Source organism: Prionailurus bengalensis, chromosome X (assembly GCF_016509475.1).
Source record: "Prionailurus bengalensis isolate Pbe53 chromosome X, Fcat_Pben_1.1_paternal_pri, whole genome shotgun sequence".
Lineage (NCBI taxonomy): Eukaryota > Metazoa > Chordata > Mammalia > Carnivora > Felidae > Prionailurus > Prionailurus bengalensis.
In genome coordinates, this window is record NC_057361.1 from 101,779,663 (window position 1) to 101,796,793 (window position 17,131).

Below are 17,131 nucleotides of genomic sequence, written 5' to 3' on the forward strand. Positions count from 1 at the left end.
TTCTTAGTAATACGTGCCATTTGTGGCACGAGAGGCTGGGCCTAATGGTGGGGCTGGCTTTGTTTGCACCTCTTAACTTCACACCCACAGCTTGAGTGACAGTGTTCATTTCTAAGTGAAACACTCATTAGGAACAATGAGGGTAAGTGAACAGAAATTTTTATAAAGATGTTTTCTCACTGTCCCTCTTTCAGATTATCTTTCCTTTTCTCTAAGTCCTAGCCTCCATTTGCCTATTAGCAAAATAGAATGATCCTTTTTATTATTATTATTTGAGAGAAAGAGAACGCAAGCAGGGGAGAGGGGCAGAAGGAGAGAGAATCTTAAGCAGGCTCCACGCTCAGTGTGGAGTTTGATGTGGGACTTGGTCTTACAAACCCGGGATCATGACCTGAGCCAAAATCAAGAGTTGGATGCTCCACCGACTGAGCCACCCAGGCGCCCCAGAACAGAATGTTCTTGATCCACTCTCCAAATTCTGTCTGACAGTACCTATTTATATAGTCCTTAAGGGACCCCTCAAAATAGAATATTGAAGAAACTGAGTCCCAGAATGGGAAAGGAACAGCCACAAGTTCACCCAGTTTAATGAACCTCTCACGACTTTCTTAGAAGGAAAATCCTAGATTGCAGGGAAGTAGAGACATGTATAATACCTCCTCTGAAATTTATCCTAGGAGCAAAGAAAAACATTTGAAGATTTTTGAAAATGAGCATGGCTGTTCCACAATCAAAAGAATGAGAACGTGAAAGCCAGTCTTAGCGAACAGCTTGGCTGGAAGGGGAAGAACTGTTGCCACAGCCCAAGCAACTACCAGTAATAACTTCACAATAGCTGGCCATCATGGGAATGTAAAGAAAGGCAAAGACACAGAAAGGATGAATTAATTTGACTCCATGTTTGCTCAGGGCAATGGAAGAGCCAAAGATAATGCTCAGATTTGCTAACTAGGAAATTTGACAGAAATAGGGAAGTCAGGAAAAAACAGCTGCTTTGGAGGCTGGGGGCATCTGAGACAGTGTGAGAAAGAAGAGCCATGATAAAACGCACCCAAGTCTAGTAACTCCAACTCAACTCCAAAGGTGGCGATTAACTGATGAGCGATATGCCATTATCCAGAGAACCCCGGCTGTGTTTCTGTTAAGCATTCACTTACAGTTGATGGCACAGTAAGTAGCCTAGTGGGCCTGAAAAATTCCAGGGTGTCTTCAGGTAGTTATACAACAATGTGTTCTAAAGCCCTCGCTGTCATGGAGAAATACATAAACAACGTATGACTCCATATTCCCTGAACTACTGCACATATTGGAGTAATTTCAGCCACTGATGAAGAGAAAGGACAGTTTGAGCTTGGAAGTCAAACCCGGGTGTCAGTCTCAGCTCCAAAGTTTACTAGTTATGTGCATTTATTTGTAAACGCGTACCTCTCCGAGGCCCAATCTCATCTGGTAATTGGGAAGAACTACCTATGCTGAGCGTTGTTGGGATGATTAGATGTAATAATGTATAGAAATGCTTACCACACTGCCCACCCCAAAGTAGGCATTCGGTAAATGTGAATTTATACTCCTATCCCATACTTTACAGGGAAAGTAAAAGCAGTTCAATTTAAAATCTGAGGAATGAGGGTGCCTGGGTGGCTCAGTCGGTTAAGCATCCGACTTTGGCTCAGGTCATGATCTCACGGTTCTTGGGTTTGAGCCCCGCGTCGGGCTCTGTGCTGACAGCTCGGAGCCTGGAGCCTGCTTCGGATTCTGTGTCTCCCTCTCTCTGCCCCTCCCCTACTCACGCTCTGTCTCTGACTCTCAAAAATGAATAAACGTTAAAAAATTTTTAAACATGAAATAAAATCTGAGGAATGAGAGTAAAATATTTATACGTGAAACTATGAAAATATCTATTATTCCAACAATGACTTAAAGGTGGCATTCAACCATAACCCCTGAGAGATAGTCATCACCGTCTGTAGTCTAAGATTCTCAAGCTAATAGTAGATGGGTGTGAGAGCTTAGAACCCTGATTTCCCCTGCTGTCTCAGTCAGGTGATCTGTTTGATGAGATATGTGTTGAGCTGAGTTTTAATGAATGAGCAGTTTATATGATGGAAATGGGGCTTTTCTAGGTGTTGAGGGGCAGCCAGAGTAAACCACTAGAGATGGGAGAATCTGGAGATGGCTGTGCCTGCATGAGGATGGTGTGATTAGGCAAGGTGAATCAAGCCATGAGTTTCAAAGCCTGTGTAGATTAAAATGGGCCCCAGTACCAAAGGGGAGGGAGACCCAGCTAGATCTGAGGAGGAAGTTATGCTCTAATACACAAACGTACTTGTGGAATTTCTGGCTTCCCCCTGCAAAGGCATTGAAGAAAAGAGGAACAGAGACTTTAAGGAAGCCACAGAAGTCTTGTAGGCAAAGTTACAAGGAATATCCACAATGATTTTCCTGTTGGGTTTCAAGTTTATTTACTTACTTTGATAGAGATAGCATGAGTGGGGGAGCAACAGAGAGAGAGGGAGAGGAGAGAGAGAGAGAGAGAGAGAGAGAGAGAGAGAATCCCAAGCAAGCTCCACATAATCAGCATGGAGCCAGATTTGGGGCATGAACTCACAAACCATGAGATCATGACCTGAACCAAAATCAAGAGTCAGATGCTTAATTCAGCCACCTAGGCATCCTTCCTGTTGAATATTAACTTTTACTCAATACCAAAATGAATCTTTATCCAGAAAAATGCAACAGAAACATCACTTCACATTAATATTGAAAGTTAAAACATGAAAAGGGTTGTGGTCATGGTCAAGTTGGGATCCACCACTGGAAAAACCATTTTCTCCCTCTGGACTTCAGTTTCCTATTTGTACAAGGAAGAGATTGGGGCTGTCACTAAATTCTGGCTCTAATATTTGAGAATGCTAAGAGACTTAGGAGAATCCTGGCCATCTCAGACAACCTAACTTCTCTACAGTTCAGGCGAGATTCAGCCACTCTTCCTGGAGCCCAAGGCCTGCACAAGATGAAACATTAGCCTGTAACCCTTCTTCACACTGTTAAATCCACTGTCATATCCCCATTGGAAAAACTCAATGGAAAGAAAACAACTAATCCAAACGAGTTGATCTTCGTGATGTTTTTATGTGTGTGTTTCTCTTTTTAGCACGAGAGGGCATGTGAAAATACTTATTTACCTTGTAAGTTTGCACACCTCACTTGCAGTGTTTCCAAAGCAGTTTTTAGACCACAGGATTGTCAAAGGGAACTTTTTTCCCTCAAGGGAAAAGCATGCTCGCCGTTGTCCTTAGGACTGTATCTCTAGCCCCTCTGTATCCTCTAGGCGAAAGCTTGCCCTTAATATTACCTTTGACAGCCTTCCAATAGTATCAGGATCAAGAAATCTCTGCACTTGCAGGCAGAATAGGCCTCAGTCCTTTGCAATCACATCCAGACCCCTTTCATCTTTGACATAAATCTGCCTTCATTTTCTACCCCCTTTCCTTATTACTGGTAGCCAGCACCCATACCTGACCCTCAAATCTCAGAAATGTTAAGAGGTTTGGCTTAGCCTTGCTTTCTCAAAATTAAGAATGCCAAAGAATGTTTCCAGATAAGCACTCTCCTGATAAGAAATCTTTTCTTAATAGAATGCAAGCACATATTTTCTGAGCTTAAGTCCCACCTGGGTCAATCCACCTTACTTCTCCCTAGGCACAGGCCACAATGTAAGCTATAAACTACTGTGTACAAAGGAAAGCCTTTGTGTGTGTGTGTGTGTGTGTGTGTGTGTGTGTATGTTTTATCCATTCATCCACTGATGGACATTTAGGTTGTTTCCATTTCTTGGATATTATAAATAATGATGCAGTGACCATAGGAGTGCATGTATCTTTTTGAATCAGCCTTTTTATATTTTCCAGATAAATATCCAGAAGTGGAATGACTAGCTCATACGGTATTTCTATTTTTAATTTTTTGAGGAATCTCCATTGGTGGCTGCACCAATTTACAGTTCCACCAGCAGTGCACAAGGGTTCCTTTACCTCCACATCCACTCCAACACTTATTTCTTGTCTTTTTGATACTAGCCATTCTAACCAGTGCAAGGTGATATCTTATTGAGCCATTCTAAGAGGGTGAGGTTTCAGTTTGCATTTCCCTAACAATTCGATGCTGAACATCTTTTCATGCACCTGTTGGCCATTTGTATTTCTTCTTTGAAAAACATGTCTATTCAGATCCTCTGCTCATTTTTTAATTGGGTTGTTTATTTTTGTTGATGGTGAGTTGTAAGGGTTCTTTATATATTTTGGATACGAATCCCTTGTTGGATATATGATTTGCAAAAATTTTCTATTCAGTAGGGTGCCTTTTCATCTTGATGATGGTTTCTTTCACTGTGTAGAAGCTTTTTAGTTTGATATATTCCCATTTTTTAAAAATTTTTGCTTTTGTTTCTGTATTATTTTTTTTATATCAGACTTTGTGTGGTTGAGGATCAGAAGGCTTGCCTGTTCTGCTTTCTCCAGACGTTAAGCAAATCTACTCCAGATGGTCTTTCAAATTTCCTCTCAGCTGACAATGCAAACCAAGTTTACGTTCACCCAACACTGACGTATCTATTTGGGCATGCTTTCTCAGCTTATGATGAGAATAGAGCTATGTGATTCGCCAGCAGGGAGACAAAGTTCGGGACACAAAAGAAAGATGGAAAGGCAGAATTACATGCACCACCAGTGTCAGAACCAACTCGAAACTTGACAAGTAGTCGGTCAGTAGTTACCACCTCGACCGGGATATTTGAGTGTCAGGAATCCTTCAGGCAGCCAAACAATACCTCCTACTTACTATTGTCTACAATTTCTCCATTAGAGTTTGCCCCTTTACGTTCAGTCTTTGATTCTGATTGAAAACATCAATTCTCCGTGGAGGGGGTCACCATTAAGCTTTAATCTGCCATGGGCAGTCTAGTATGAGTAAAGGGTTTGATTTGGAGAGAAGATCTAGATGGGGAAAGAAGAAAGGGATATGGAACTGAGACATGGGGAGGAGGGGGACCTTCTGTTCACAGACTCCCAAATTAGCTAAGGTCCCATCCTAATAATGCAGGTGCAAGGAAGAGAAGATTTGCTGAGGGTCAGCTTTTAATTAAAGGGAAACTTAAACAAACACAGTTATGAGGAATGAAGACCTCAGGGAAATCTTAATTCGCTAAGGGTAAATTGGGCCGGGCGTGGGTGAATATTTGTTTTTATCCTGTTCTCTAAAATCCACAGACTGACATCCATATGCAAACACAGAGGGATTCTTGATCTTTCCATCTCGAGCTCCTCATACACAGAAGAGTTTCTGCATTAGCATCTCAAATTTAGACAATCAATATATTGATTTTGGTGGACACCAAATGTGTTTCAGTCAAATTAAAACAAAAACAAACAACAATAAACAACAAAACGTGGATTCAGATGTACTATAGGAATCTTTCCATGAATTCTTTTTAAAGAAAAGTACATTTGTAATATGAATAAACATACCCTGGAGTGTTGGAGTTGAGCTCATATTTTTGAATATCAGATTTCTTAGATATGACCAAATATAACTCAAAATAACTGAATTGGGCTTATCATCTCTCTCTTTCCTCTGACTCTATTTTTCTGCTCTCCACTTGTATCTCAGAAACCACCTTCATGTACCATATGTAGCTTCCCCCACTCACTTACTTTGCCACAATATACAAGATAATTTTATCTGAAATTCCATGGAGACCAAAGATGTAAGAAACGAAGAGAGTGGTTCACCTAAGTTTCGGGTTGAAAGCCCAGGTGAGCACAGGAATAAGAGCAGAAGAGAAATTGTCATTTGCCTCCTTTCATCTCACATAATTTTTTAAGTTTATTTATTTATTTTTGAGAGGGGAAAGAGATGAGCGGGGGAGGGACAGAGAGAGAGGGAGAGAGAGAGAATCCCAAGCAGTCTCCTCACAGTCAGCACATAGCGCCCAACATGGGGCTTGAACTCACGAAACCGTGAGATCATGACTTGAGCCAAAATCAAGAGTCGGTCGCTTAACTGACTGAGCCACCCAGGCACCCCACATAATTTTTTGATGTACAAGAATATTAATTGCATAAAATATTAAACTTCTGTTAATTAAAATGTGTCACAGGAAACATTAAATGTCAAATAAACTGAATTAAAATATATGTGACATATGTTACAGACACTTATCGTTAATATAGTAAGACTCTTGTAAATGAATAAGAAAGCCATTGGGGCACCTAGCTGGCTCAGTTGGTAGAGCATGCTACTCTTTATCTCATGGTTGTGGGTTCGAGCCCCACGTTGGGCATGGAGCCTACTTTAAAAAAATAACAAAAAGAAAGAAAAGGAAAGCCATTAATATCACAGTAGGAATCTGAACAAAGGAAATAAATGGGAAATTCTCAAAATAAGGAATAAACATGGACACAAAAAGTTTTAAAAGTCATTAACTTTACTAACAGTCAAAGAAATGCTAAAAAGAAAGAGAATCTTTTTATACCCCTTTATCAAATGGGCACATGTATTATTCAATGCTAACAAAAGTGAAGAGAGACGAGTAATCTCATATTCTGCTGATGGGGACATAAAGTGGTACAACCTTTCTGAATGACAATTTGGCAATATGTATCAAAAGCCTTAAAAATGTCCATAACTGTTTGGCCTGATATTCCTACTTCTAGACATTTATCCTCTGGAAATAAGCAGAGATGCTGTATGAATGCTGTCATCACAGCATTATTCGTAGTAGGGAGTGACAAGAAACCATCGAAATTTTCATACTGGGGAATGTTTAAATAAAATTAAATATGTCTAAGGGATGGAATATTATGTAGCCATTAAAGCCATGTTTGAAAACATTGACTAACATAAGACAATGTTCAAGATATCATGTTAGTCTTTTTAAGTTTATTTATTTATTTATTTTGAGAGGTGGGAGAGAGTATGAGTGGGGGAGGGGCAGAGAGAGAAAATCCCAAGCTGGCCCGCGCTATCAGTGCAGAGCCTGATGCTGGGCTCGATCTCACGAACCAAGAAATCAAGACCTGAGCCAAGATCAAGAGTTGGACACTTAACCGACTGAGCCACCCAGCCGCCCTTATAATGTTAGCTTTTTAAAGACAAGTACACAAATAGTACAATCTGTTTTACTAAAAAAAAAGAGCATTTATTTTATGTTTATATAAAATAAAATAGAAAGAAATATCAAATGTTAACAGTGGTTATCCCTGAGGAACAAGAGTCACCCATACTCATATTTTTTTTTTACATTTTTTGTGTCTTCTCAAATGTCCAAAATGAACACATATTAATTTTATACTTAGAAAGAAAAACCCAGATGCTACCCCAGAAGAAGAAAAACATTCATAAAGTGTTCTGAATACATTAGGGTCTGCTTCCCACATACTCAGTGTTCGCAGATTCCTCATTTACCACAGGAATATGCGATTCGTAACCCTGGCCTGAGTCTTCCCATCTTGACTCTGTGCCTTTGGTTGCTTATTTCTGGATGGTAATATCCCTTCTTGGATCATACTTTTCTCACCCAGAACCTTTCTTCCAGTCATGAAGGACACCTAAGAAAAGAAACCCACTTCCACATTCCTCATTGTGTTGGGTCGCTATTAGAATAGGTCAACGGCTCTCAACCCTGGCTGTATGTGAGAATCACCCAGGGAATTTAAAATAAAATAAAGAAAAGCCCAGGAACCACTTGTGATTTAATTGGTCCAGGGTGAAGCTTGGACAGCCATTTTGTAAAGCTCCCAAGGTGATTGTAATGTGCAGCCAGAGTGGAGAGCCACAGAGGTAAGTAAAGATGCAGAAAAACAGAGTAACACTTTCCTCAGTTGAATTCAGTTGGGTAACATAGGCAGGATGGACCTGACACCACCCCCCACTGGCCTCTAAGATACCCACCAGCTACCAGCTATTCGTGTGTTAAATGTCACAGTCTGAAGCCCACTAAGCACATCACCACCTTTCAGAGTCATCATGCGAATGACCTCATGGAATGGGCAGCCCCCAAGGTGATGCTCAACAGTCCTTTTCCTTTCCTTCCAAATTTGCTTGTGTGAAGGCCACTGCTAAAATGCAGCTGTGTTAGCTGGAGGGGTAAGACATTAAGCCACGAGCCGTTCTTACACTGGCGCCTGGAAAAGGACAGAATGCTGAGACAATGGGACACAGGACAGGCAAGTTTGTCATTCTTCTGTTTTTAGATCAAGTACCAAATTTGTTCGGCATGGAGCAGTGTTTCATTTCGTTTGTATAGTGAACAAAATCCTGACCTTCTTTCCCCCTGTGAAAATGATTTTGACAGTTGTAGATTTGAGAGACTCGTGTGTCTGCTGCCCCCCTGTCATGAGATCAACCCAATAGTCTCAGACTGAATTCCTGGGAGCAGATTCTGAGGTGGAGATCAGCATGCTAAAGTTTCTTGGGGTGTGGCTTCACTACCGACACTGGGGGGGGGGGGGGAGAAAAAGGAGGAAGCAGGGTTGAGCAGAAGGAGCAGATGGGTGGTAGTGCAGTCCTAACAAGGCCTCAGCCTACCCTTCAGGGAGCTCTGAAGTTGGTATGGCCCTTGAGCGTTATCCCATTTGGGTTAAAGGGGTTGTGCCTTTATATCCTGTAATGAGCAGTCATTGGATGCAGGCCGCTCTGCGGAGGGAGCAGGACCTGAAGCCGGGAAGCTCTCCTCAGCCAACAACCTTCCCAGAAACTAAAGGAATAGGCCCTATGGTGTGAAGGGGGATCTGGGTGGTACAGCACAGCAGCCCCACTAGCCTTTACCACAGTGGCTTCCTTGTTTAGCAAGAATAGCCCAACAACCAGGATTGGGTTGTCATTAGCCGTGGCCCGGTTCTCCATCCACCATCACCTTGCCTCCCCTCTGCTGTCATGCTCCTACATTTTCCTGGTTGAACTCAGATGACAACCCAGCATTCGCCCAGTCACCTATGTGGTCACGCCCAGTCTTTACAAATGAGGAAGAGAAAGAAGGGGGACAGCAACAGTGGTCCAGAATCGAGAGAATTTGCTGCTCAAACGAAAGTCGCTTTCAGTATTAACAAAGTTGGGCTTGCAAAAGCTCACACAGAGTGGAGGACAATTCTAAAGCTGCTAAAACAGCAGGCTTATTTTTACGAAGCCAAGGCTTTGTTAAGCACCTCACCTCCTACAAGCACCAACGCCTGCTTTTGCTCTGCCTCCAGAGACAGACTTCTCTTTTCTTTCTTTCTTTTTTTTTTTTCCTCCCGCAAACTCATATCTACTCTCTTTGGGCAGCTGCAACAGGGAACAGCCAAACTATAATAAATTAGGTACAAAAACAAATAAAAGCTTTTTGGGGGATTACTCACGGACGCGTACGGAACTGAGGTGAGCACCGTCCCCCAGGGCTCTCCGGTACACAGCCACATGCTCGAGCTGACACGGGGAAACTCTGCGACGGTGGAAGATTCTGCAGTGTGAAGCCACGGTTCTGACTTCCTCAGAAAACGGGAGCAAGGCTCATAGCCCAGGAGGCCCCGGCCTCCAGCTCATTAAAAAATCAGTGGCTTTATTTAATTTTTGAGTAGGTAAGACACTCACATGATTCAAAGAACAAAAGTATAAAAGATCTATAAAATCGGTGTTTATGAAGAGGCCTCTTATTTGTGGCAGTGGACCGCGTGCAGAGCTACACTCGACTGTCATCCGCGTCTTCCAGGAGCTTATCCTCTGAGAGGACAGCGTTGAGTCATATTTTTTAATCTTTATTGTTTTTGTACTTACTGAAAATAATACTGCTTCTTGTGAAACAGTTGAACATTAACATAAATAAGTGGCCGTTCATGTAGAGGTTCTCTGTCATCCTATACCTCAGCGATAACTATTGCCAATTTTTCGCATTTCTTTCTATACATATACAAATATATGGGTTTTTTAAAAAAACTCTTAATGGTTATATTATTTTTGAGACAGAGGGAGACAGAGCATGAGCAGGGGAGGAGCAGAGAGAGAGGGAAACACAGAATCCGAAGCAGGTTCCAGGCCCTGAGCCATCAGCACAGAGCCCAACGCGGGGCTCAAACTTGTCGACCGCGAGATCGTGACCTGAGCCAAAGTCGGACGCTCAACCAACTGAGGCACCCAGGCACCCCTGGGTTTTTTTTAATAAAAAAAAGAATTACACTCTAAGTGCTATTTTCAGCTTTTTTCTATATGAAAAAAAATATTGCATAAATCTTTTATTATATAGAGATTGGACAGCAGCATAGCATTCCGGGTATCTGTACTATAATTTATTTATCCAGTTTTATTTGGAATTTTTAAACATCGGTCATACAGTTCTTCCAGTCGGCTTCTTTATTGTTTGTAACTGATTACCCTCGCATTCCGGTCTACTCCTCTCTGGAGAAATGAATGAGAAGTCAGTAAGGGAAGCTTCATAGGGGAAGAGAATCATTCACAAAGGTCTATAGGTAGGGGCAAATGAGACATACAGGTCTATTTGCCTTGAGCAGGTAACAATGAGAATACTGAATAAAGGTGCAAAACCATCTTCCAGATTTGAGTGAATGTGAACATAGGGGAGAAATACAGACTGGTATGAGGTGAGGGATTAAAGAAAGGGAGATCAAAGCAGGTTGGAATGGAATGAATGTTGAGGCCTGGATGCTGAGTCATTACGTAGCAAAGTCATTATGGAGAGAAGCGACATGCTTTAGTTGAATCCCAGCTTGATATCAGTGAACAATATAATGTGGCTATTTACAAATATTAGCCATCCTAGGCTGCTAAAATAGCAGCCCATATCAGAGCGGCCAGTAATCCCATTGTCATCCACACTGGTCAGATCACATCTGATTTAACAGGATCAATAAAATATTGACAAATATCCATAAGAGAGAGAGACGCAACAGGAAGGGAACCTATCATCATGTCATAAAAGTAAATGCTGTCGGATTGGGACATCTTCAGCCTGAAGAAAAGAAAAGTAAGGGGAGATGTGTTAATTGTCTTTAATAAATATGGACCGTCACATGGAAAAGGGACTAAACCTATCTGTGTCACCCCAAGTGGCCGAATAGGATCAGCCAATAGAAATTTTAAGAATGTTGGGGTGCCTGGGTGGCGCAGTCGGTTAAGTGTCCAACTTCAGCCAGGTCACGATCTCGCGGTCCGTGAGTTCGAGCCCCGCGTCAGGCTCTGGGCTGATGGCTCCGAGCCTGGAGCCTGTTTCCGATTCTGTGTCTCCCTCTCTCTCTGCCCCTCCCCTGTTCATGCTCTGTCTCTCTCTGTCCCAAAAATAAATAAACGTTGAAAAAAAAAAAAGAAATTTTAAGAATGTAGATTTTGACTCAATACACGGAAATTCCTTGTCTTTTGCTAAAGGGTCTTTGAAAAAGTTTAAACATATCAGAGACTCCCTGATGTAATTTCCTTTCCATTATTAATTATTTAGCCAATACTTTCTTCGTAAATCGTACAGAAGTAAAATTCAACCTAGTCCTTGCCAAATTTCATAAATTCTTAATTAGTAGGATTCAAAATAGTACCTGATTGTACAGTACTTAAGAAAGATTTTCAAATACTTTCATCTCCTTCTTCCTGTTTATTTCTTAATCCCATGCCTTGGCCCGCCATGTGCCCTCAACTCCCACTGAAGCGGAGAGCACACAGAAAACCCACACGAAAATGTAAATCTGAAAAATAAATATGCGTGGTTGGTTTAAAAAGAGTAAGAATTAACATTTAAAGCAATGGTAATTTACTCTGATCTGTAATTTTGAGCTCCTGTGCTGAAATTGCTCATTTGGAAATTACCAAGTGCTTGGGTCTCATTTGTGATCTTCTTCCTGCATACACCCAGCACACAAAGGAGTCATAATGACCGGCTGAGTCACTGCTGCCATCTCCCTGAAGCGTGCTCTCCAAATGTCAATACCATTTTCTCTGGTGCAGTGACGAAGATTCCCAACCGTAGCTTGCTTACACTATCGGACAAGCCCTGGAATGTGTTCAAAGGGCACCGAGAGCTTCCGTTCTCTACTGCTCCAGTGGCCAAATTGTCATGCCATAGATCGTTCTGGCTTTGCAAACCATTCCCATTACCCATTTCCGTTAGTTATTACCTAAATAGAAATGGAAAACAATTTAAATTTATGGGAATAAGGGAGCTGCTTTTGACCATATCCAAGTAAAATGATGTCTGTACTTGACGAAATTACACTCAGATTATGAATTCCTCCCAGAAGCAAAAATAGTCATGATATCGTGTTAGAGATGTCGGTTTTCTAAAAGACCAGAACATGGAAAACCCTGTGCTGTTCTGTGGCTCCCACTTTAAGATACACCTCTCCTCCCAACTTCTCAAACGCTACCTCCTACAGGGTTACCCAGAACTTAGCATCACATCTTTTCCGTCTTTCCCATTCAGCCTAGATCCAGGGTGTTAGTAGTAATAGCTGTCAGATGTAAATTAACTAAAAAGGAACCAAGAATCCCTGGTAAATTTCATTAAGAAAGGGGAAGAACTCAGGAAGACTTAACATGATTGAACTTTTTCATAAAACTGTGATCAAAGGACCAGTATGATATCTTTGTTACAGACTGTCTTTGTCAGGTTTTCTTAGAGTTATTTTACTTGAGAGACATAATTTATCTTGTTGGATAGTGATATCCATGTAAGAATCAGCCATATTATAATAAGGTTCTATCTCTACCGAAGCTATTTCTTTTTTTGTAAGTTTATTTGTTTATTTTCGAGAGAGAGAAAGAGAGAGAGAGAACATGAGCAGGGGAGGGACAGAGAGAGAATCCCAAGCAGGCCCTGTGCTATCAGGTCAGAACCCAATGCAGGGCTCATTAACACAAACCGTGAGATCATGACCTGAGCCAAAATCAAGAGTTGGATGCTTAACCGACTGAGCCGCCCAGGCGCCTCCCTACTGAAGCTATTTCTCATTCCAGAGAATGTTTAGTGGAAGATGAAAGACATGAGCTGCAACAGGAAACATTGAGGTCAGAAACAAGGAAAAAGCTTTGGCATTCAGGCCATAGATAGTTTGATCATGCACGTCAATAAAAACAGTTAGGTACTATAATTCAGCTGTGATTGCTCAAGTCTGGCCTCGATAAATGCCCAGCATGGTGCCCACAAGTCGTAGAATCTTCTTTTTTTTTTAATTTTTTAATGTTTATTTATTTTTGAGAGAGAAAGAGAGACAGAGTGCAAGTGGGGGAGGGGCAGAGAGAGAGGTAGACACAGAATCCAAAGCAGGCTCCAGGCTCTGAGCGGTCAGCACAGAGCCCGACGTGGGGCTCAAACTCACGAGCTGTGAGATCATGACCTGAGCTGACCGCGGACACTTAACCGACTGAGCCACCCAGGCGCCCCTAGATTCTTCTTTTAAAGCAAGATAGACATGCCAACTGTGTGGATGGGTAAAGCTGGGATTATGAGTAAGCCTGCTTTCCACAGTGGATATGATTCAAAGGGACCCAATGGACTGTAATAGAAACTCAGTAGAACCTTTAATACCTACAGGAAGATTTTTAAAAAAGAAAAACATCATCGTAACTGTTCTTCCTTCTTTCAGGATTTTCCATTCTCCAAGCGATCATGGAAGCAGCCGTGCAAAACAACTGGCAAGTGACAGCAAGGTCTGTGGGAAACATAAAGGACGTCCAAGAATTCAGGCGCATCATTGAAGAAATGGACAGGAGGCAGGAAAAGCGATACTTGATTGACTGTGAAGTCGAAAGGATTAACACAATTTTGGAACAGGTACGTTGGAGATTTATTCCACCCCCAGCCGACATGTTAAATCATCAACCTCAGGCAGTTCCCGTCTCTGCTAATAAATTAAGTAGCCAACGGACTAGATTTGCCAACAGTTTTTGATAGTCTCTCTAATCTCTTTTTTTCCTCCCCAGTGGCTGCAGGGGGAAAAAAGAAAAGAAAAGCAAATCTAAGCTGTTGAAAATTGCATACCATGATTAATCTGGAAGTCTCTGCAATTTAATGCTACCTATCAGATAAACACACCCTTCTACACCTCTGTTTCATGGACAGCTGACTGCTTCAAAGTAATCCCCTTCTTTTTCCATGCCTTCCTCCCTGCAGGGGACGGACAGGGATTAGGCAGGGCAGAAGGGTAGGGTTTTGTTTCAGGGGCCTCGTTGCAGAGTGTCAAGACAGCAATCCCTGGATTCGAATTTGTGGATATTTTTTGCAGAATATCCCTCTGGTTCCAGAGAGAGGCAGAGAGAATGTGTAGACCATTGTGGAAGTAGGATGGCATGTGACAGGGGGGGAAAGTGTTTATGGTTTTTAAAATGTGAACGAGTTGAAAAAGACTTAGACTGAGGGGAAAATACCACTCAGTGGGCCAAAATGCATACGTGACAAAGCTCGGGTATTTAAACTTAAGACTGAAAAATATTAGAAGAAATGTTTCACCGTAAGCCATATGGATACTCTGTTTGGAGTAAAGAGTCCAAGTGAAACGTGATGTAAGTGTATTATTTTCCTCGGAAGTCTCAATTTTCCAGTTAATAACAAAGCGCCTATGTTGCCATAAACAAAACTGTAGGGGAAACATTTCCATTCTAATTCGATCCCAGCGTACCTGGGGGCCAAAATAGCTTCGGAGATTGAAATTAGAGTGAGCAGCCATGGCCTGGGAAAGCAGTTTTATAGCAAATTAAATATTAACAATTTGTCAGATATGCCCCCATAAGAAGAGAATGCAAAAAAAAAAAATAAGGAAGGGAAGAGGAGGGGGAAGAAGGAGGGAGAAAGGGAGGGAGAGAGGGAGAAAGAAAGAGAGGAAGGAAGAGAGAAATCGCTGACCCTGCATCGTAGAGATACAAAGCCACAAAGCTGTCCCCTTCCTAAGAACGGCATCACCTCTAGTGAATCACAGCTCACAGGAAATCTAGAGCATAGCCTGGCTAAATCAGATTTCCCAACTAACATTTTCTTGAGCTACCCAAATGATCCACCCCCCCTTCAAAAAAAAAAAAAAAGCCTTTGATTTTCTTAGATCTTGAAAGCAAAGAATCAGGTCAGTGATGTTGGTGCATGCACTACACGCCCTCTAAAATTTATACCAAAATAGCCTTTTAGTGGGTGACCTACTTAATAGCCTAAAGCACAGGAACATCCCCCTGGTTGTACTTTGTTTTCCTTCTGTTGTATTAGGAACTTTGGCTTCTTGAATATCTTGCATTCCATGAAGTCTTCTGGGTTTTGTAGAATCTTACCCTGGAGTCTGGGATTCTTCGGCATGATGCCATAGAAAACTCAGTGGGTGAACTCCGAATTTTATGTAGCTCTGGGGATCTTGGGCAATTAAAATACCAATGCCTCAGTTTTCTCATCTCCATGATGGGGACAATAAAATTTGCTCTACCTCACATGGTTGGTATAATTGCTTCAAAAGACATACACTGCCATAGAAAATAATAGTCGTTAGTACTGCAAACTACACCAACATTATTGAAAAACCCCATTCTCTCTTTTCATGCATCACTTTCTATCTTCCTTTCCTCGGTCTGCACATTCACGGTATCCCTCAAAATGCTTCCTGTACAATTTTTTAGGGAACATTGTTCAAAGAAACGTTTTGGCAATAGCCAGGTAAGGCTAAAGAGCTCCTTTCACTTATTTTTCCCCCCTCTTTCAAAGACTCGTTATAGAACCATCAACTCATGATTGTTTTCCTGCCATTTAAGGGATTTCTATCAGGCCCTAAGTACTATGAGGTAGGGGCCATGTTTGTCTTGTTCACAGTCGTATCTCCAGTGTCCGGTAGAGTACCCGCCATACAGTGTTGGACGGATAGGTGGATGGACGGATGAATGCGTGAATATCGCACAAGCACATTTAAGTCACTTCTGTTGTGATTTTGCTATGCTTCCACGAAGAGGCAAAAAACAAGTGCCGGCAGCCACATGATAAGATGATCAGAGCACGTGTTTCTGCAAAGGTTTAAGATGGTGGCTCTCGGCTCAAGCCTCTTTCTGATGATATCATGAATTTGCCATAATTTATTTTTTATGTAAAGATAGATTTCGCATTGAGCCAATTATTTAAATTAAGCAACGAATGCGACATGATATTTCTTTAGAGGAAACATTGTAAAAATGAATGAAATGCTAAAATAGAGAGATGTCGCTTTTCTCATTGGTTTCTAACCATTCTTTCGACAAACTTCTCATAATTCACATATACAGATCCTGGCTAGAATGATAGCATTTATAATTCACTTCGTATTAAGTTCTTAGAAAAGATGCCCCTATCCCCCAAAGGTGTCTTCAACTTTGAGGTTATTCTCATAAAAGGAAACTTTTTTCATCTATATTTATTTATTTTGAGAGAGAGAGAGGGAGAGAGTACAGAAGCGGGGGCAGAGCAAAGAGAGACGGCGAGAATCCCAAGCAGGCTCCACGCTGTCAGCAGAGAGCCCGACACGGGGCTCAGTCTCATGACCATGAGATCATGACACGAGCCGAAAGCAAGAGTCGGACGCTTAACCAACTGAGCCACCCAGGTGTCCCTCATGAAAGGAAACTTCTATATCTCCCATAAAATGATACTTCATGCCACTATGTGTGGTCAAAGAGCCTGTTACATCACTGTAACACTATTCCCTACAGATTTGATTTGGGCATAAACTTCATATTATACTCTGTATCCCATGGGTGTGACTGGAAAATCCTCAATATGGTACAACTTTTCAAATATAAACAGGTCTTCAACACAGTGTTATATAGCATAACCTCCCCATTTCATGATATAGGTTCTAATTTTCCCTGTGAATGTTCACTTACAGGGTGAATAAAAATTCTTGTAACATTTCTTTCCAAAGCTCTTTTTTGAACTCTTTCAAACTTTCAGACTGCAGCAGCAAAAAAAAAAAAAAAAAAAAAAAAGACTCAATTAGGTACTAATCTGTCCTTAATATCTCTCCTGAACAGTTGAACTATAAGGAAAGTATTCCAAATTTATAGCTCTAAGAATTCACATAGAACAAGAGCTAGAAACAAATGAAGCCATGAAAGGTTGGCAGGGCTCGTAGAGAATATTTAGAAACTGTAGATTGTG

General features: G+C 41.5%; 1 protein-coding gene across 7 annotated transcripts in view; it reads left to right on the top strand.

The window, feature by feature from the left end:
* The window catches only part of GRIA3 (glutamate ionotropic receptor AMPA type subunit 3), a 265,605-nt gene that overhangs the window by 119,513 nt on the left and 128,961 nt on the right, over positions 1-17,131 (top strand). For all 7 annotated transcript variants that reach the window (XR_006295732.1, XM_043570766.1, XM_043570765.1 and 4 more), the window contains one exon: positions 13,620-13,807. Coding sequence is in view for 6 of the 7 variants with exons in the window: in XM_043570766.1 (XP_043426701.1) it covers positions 13,620-13,807 (188 nt within the window). In the remaining variant the exon portion in view is untranslated. The remainder of the gene's footprint in view (positions 1-13,619; positions 13,808-17,131) is intronic.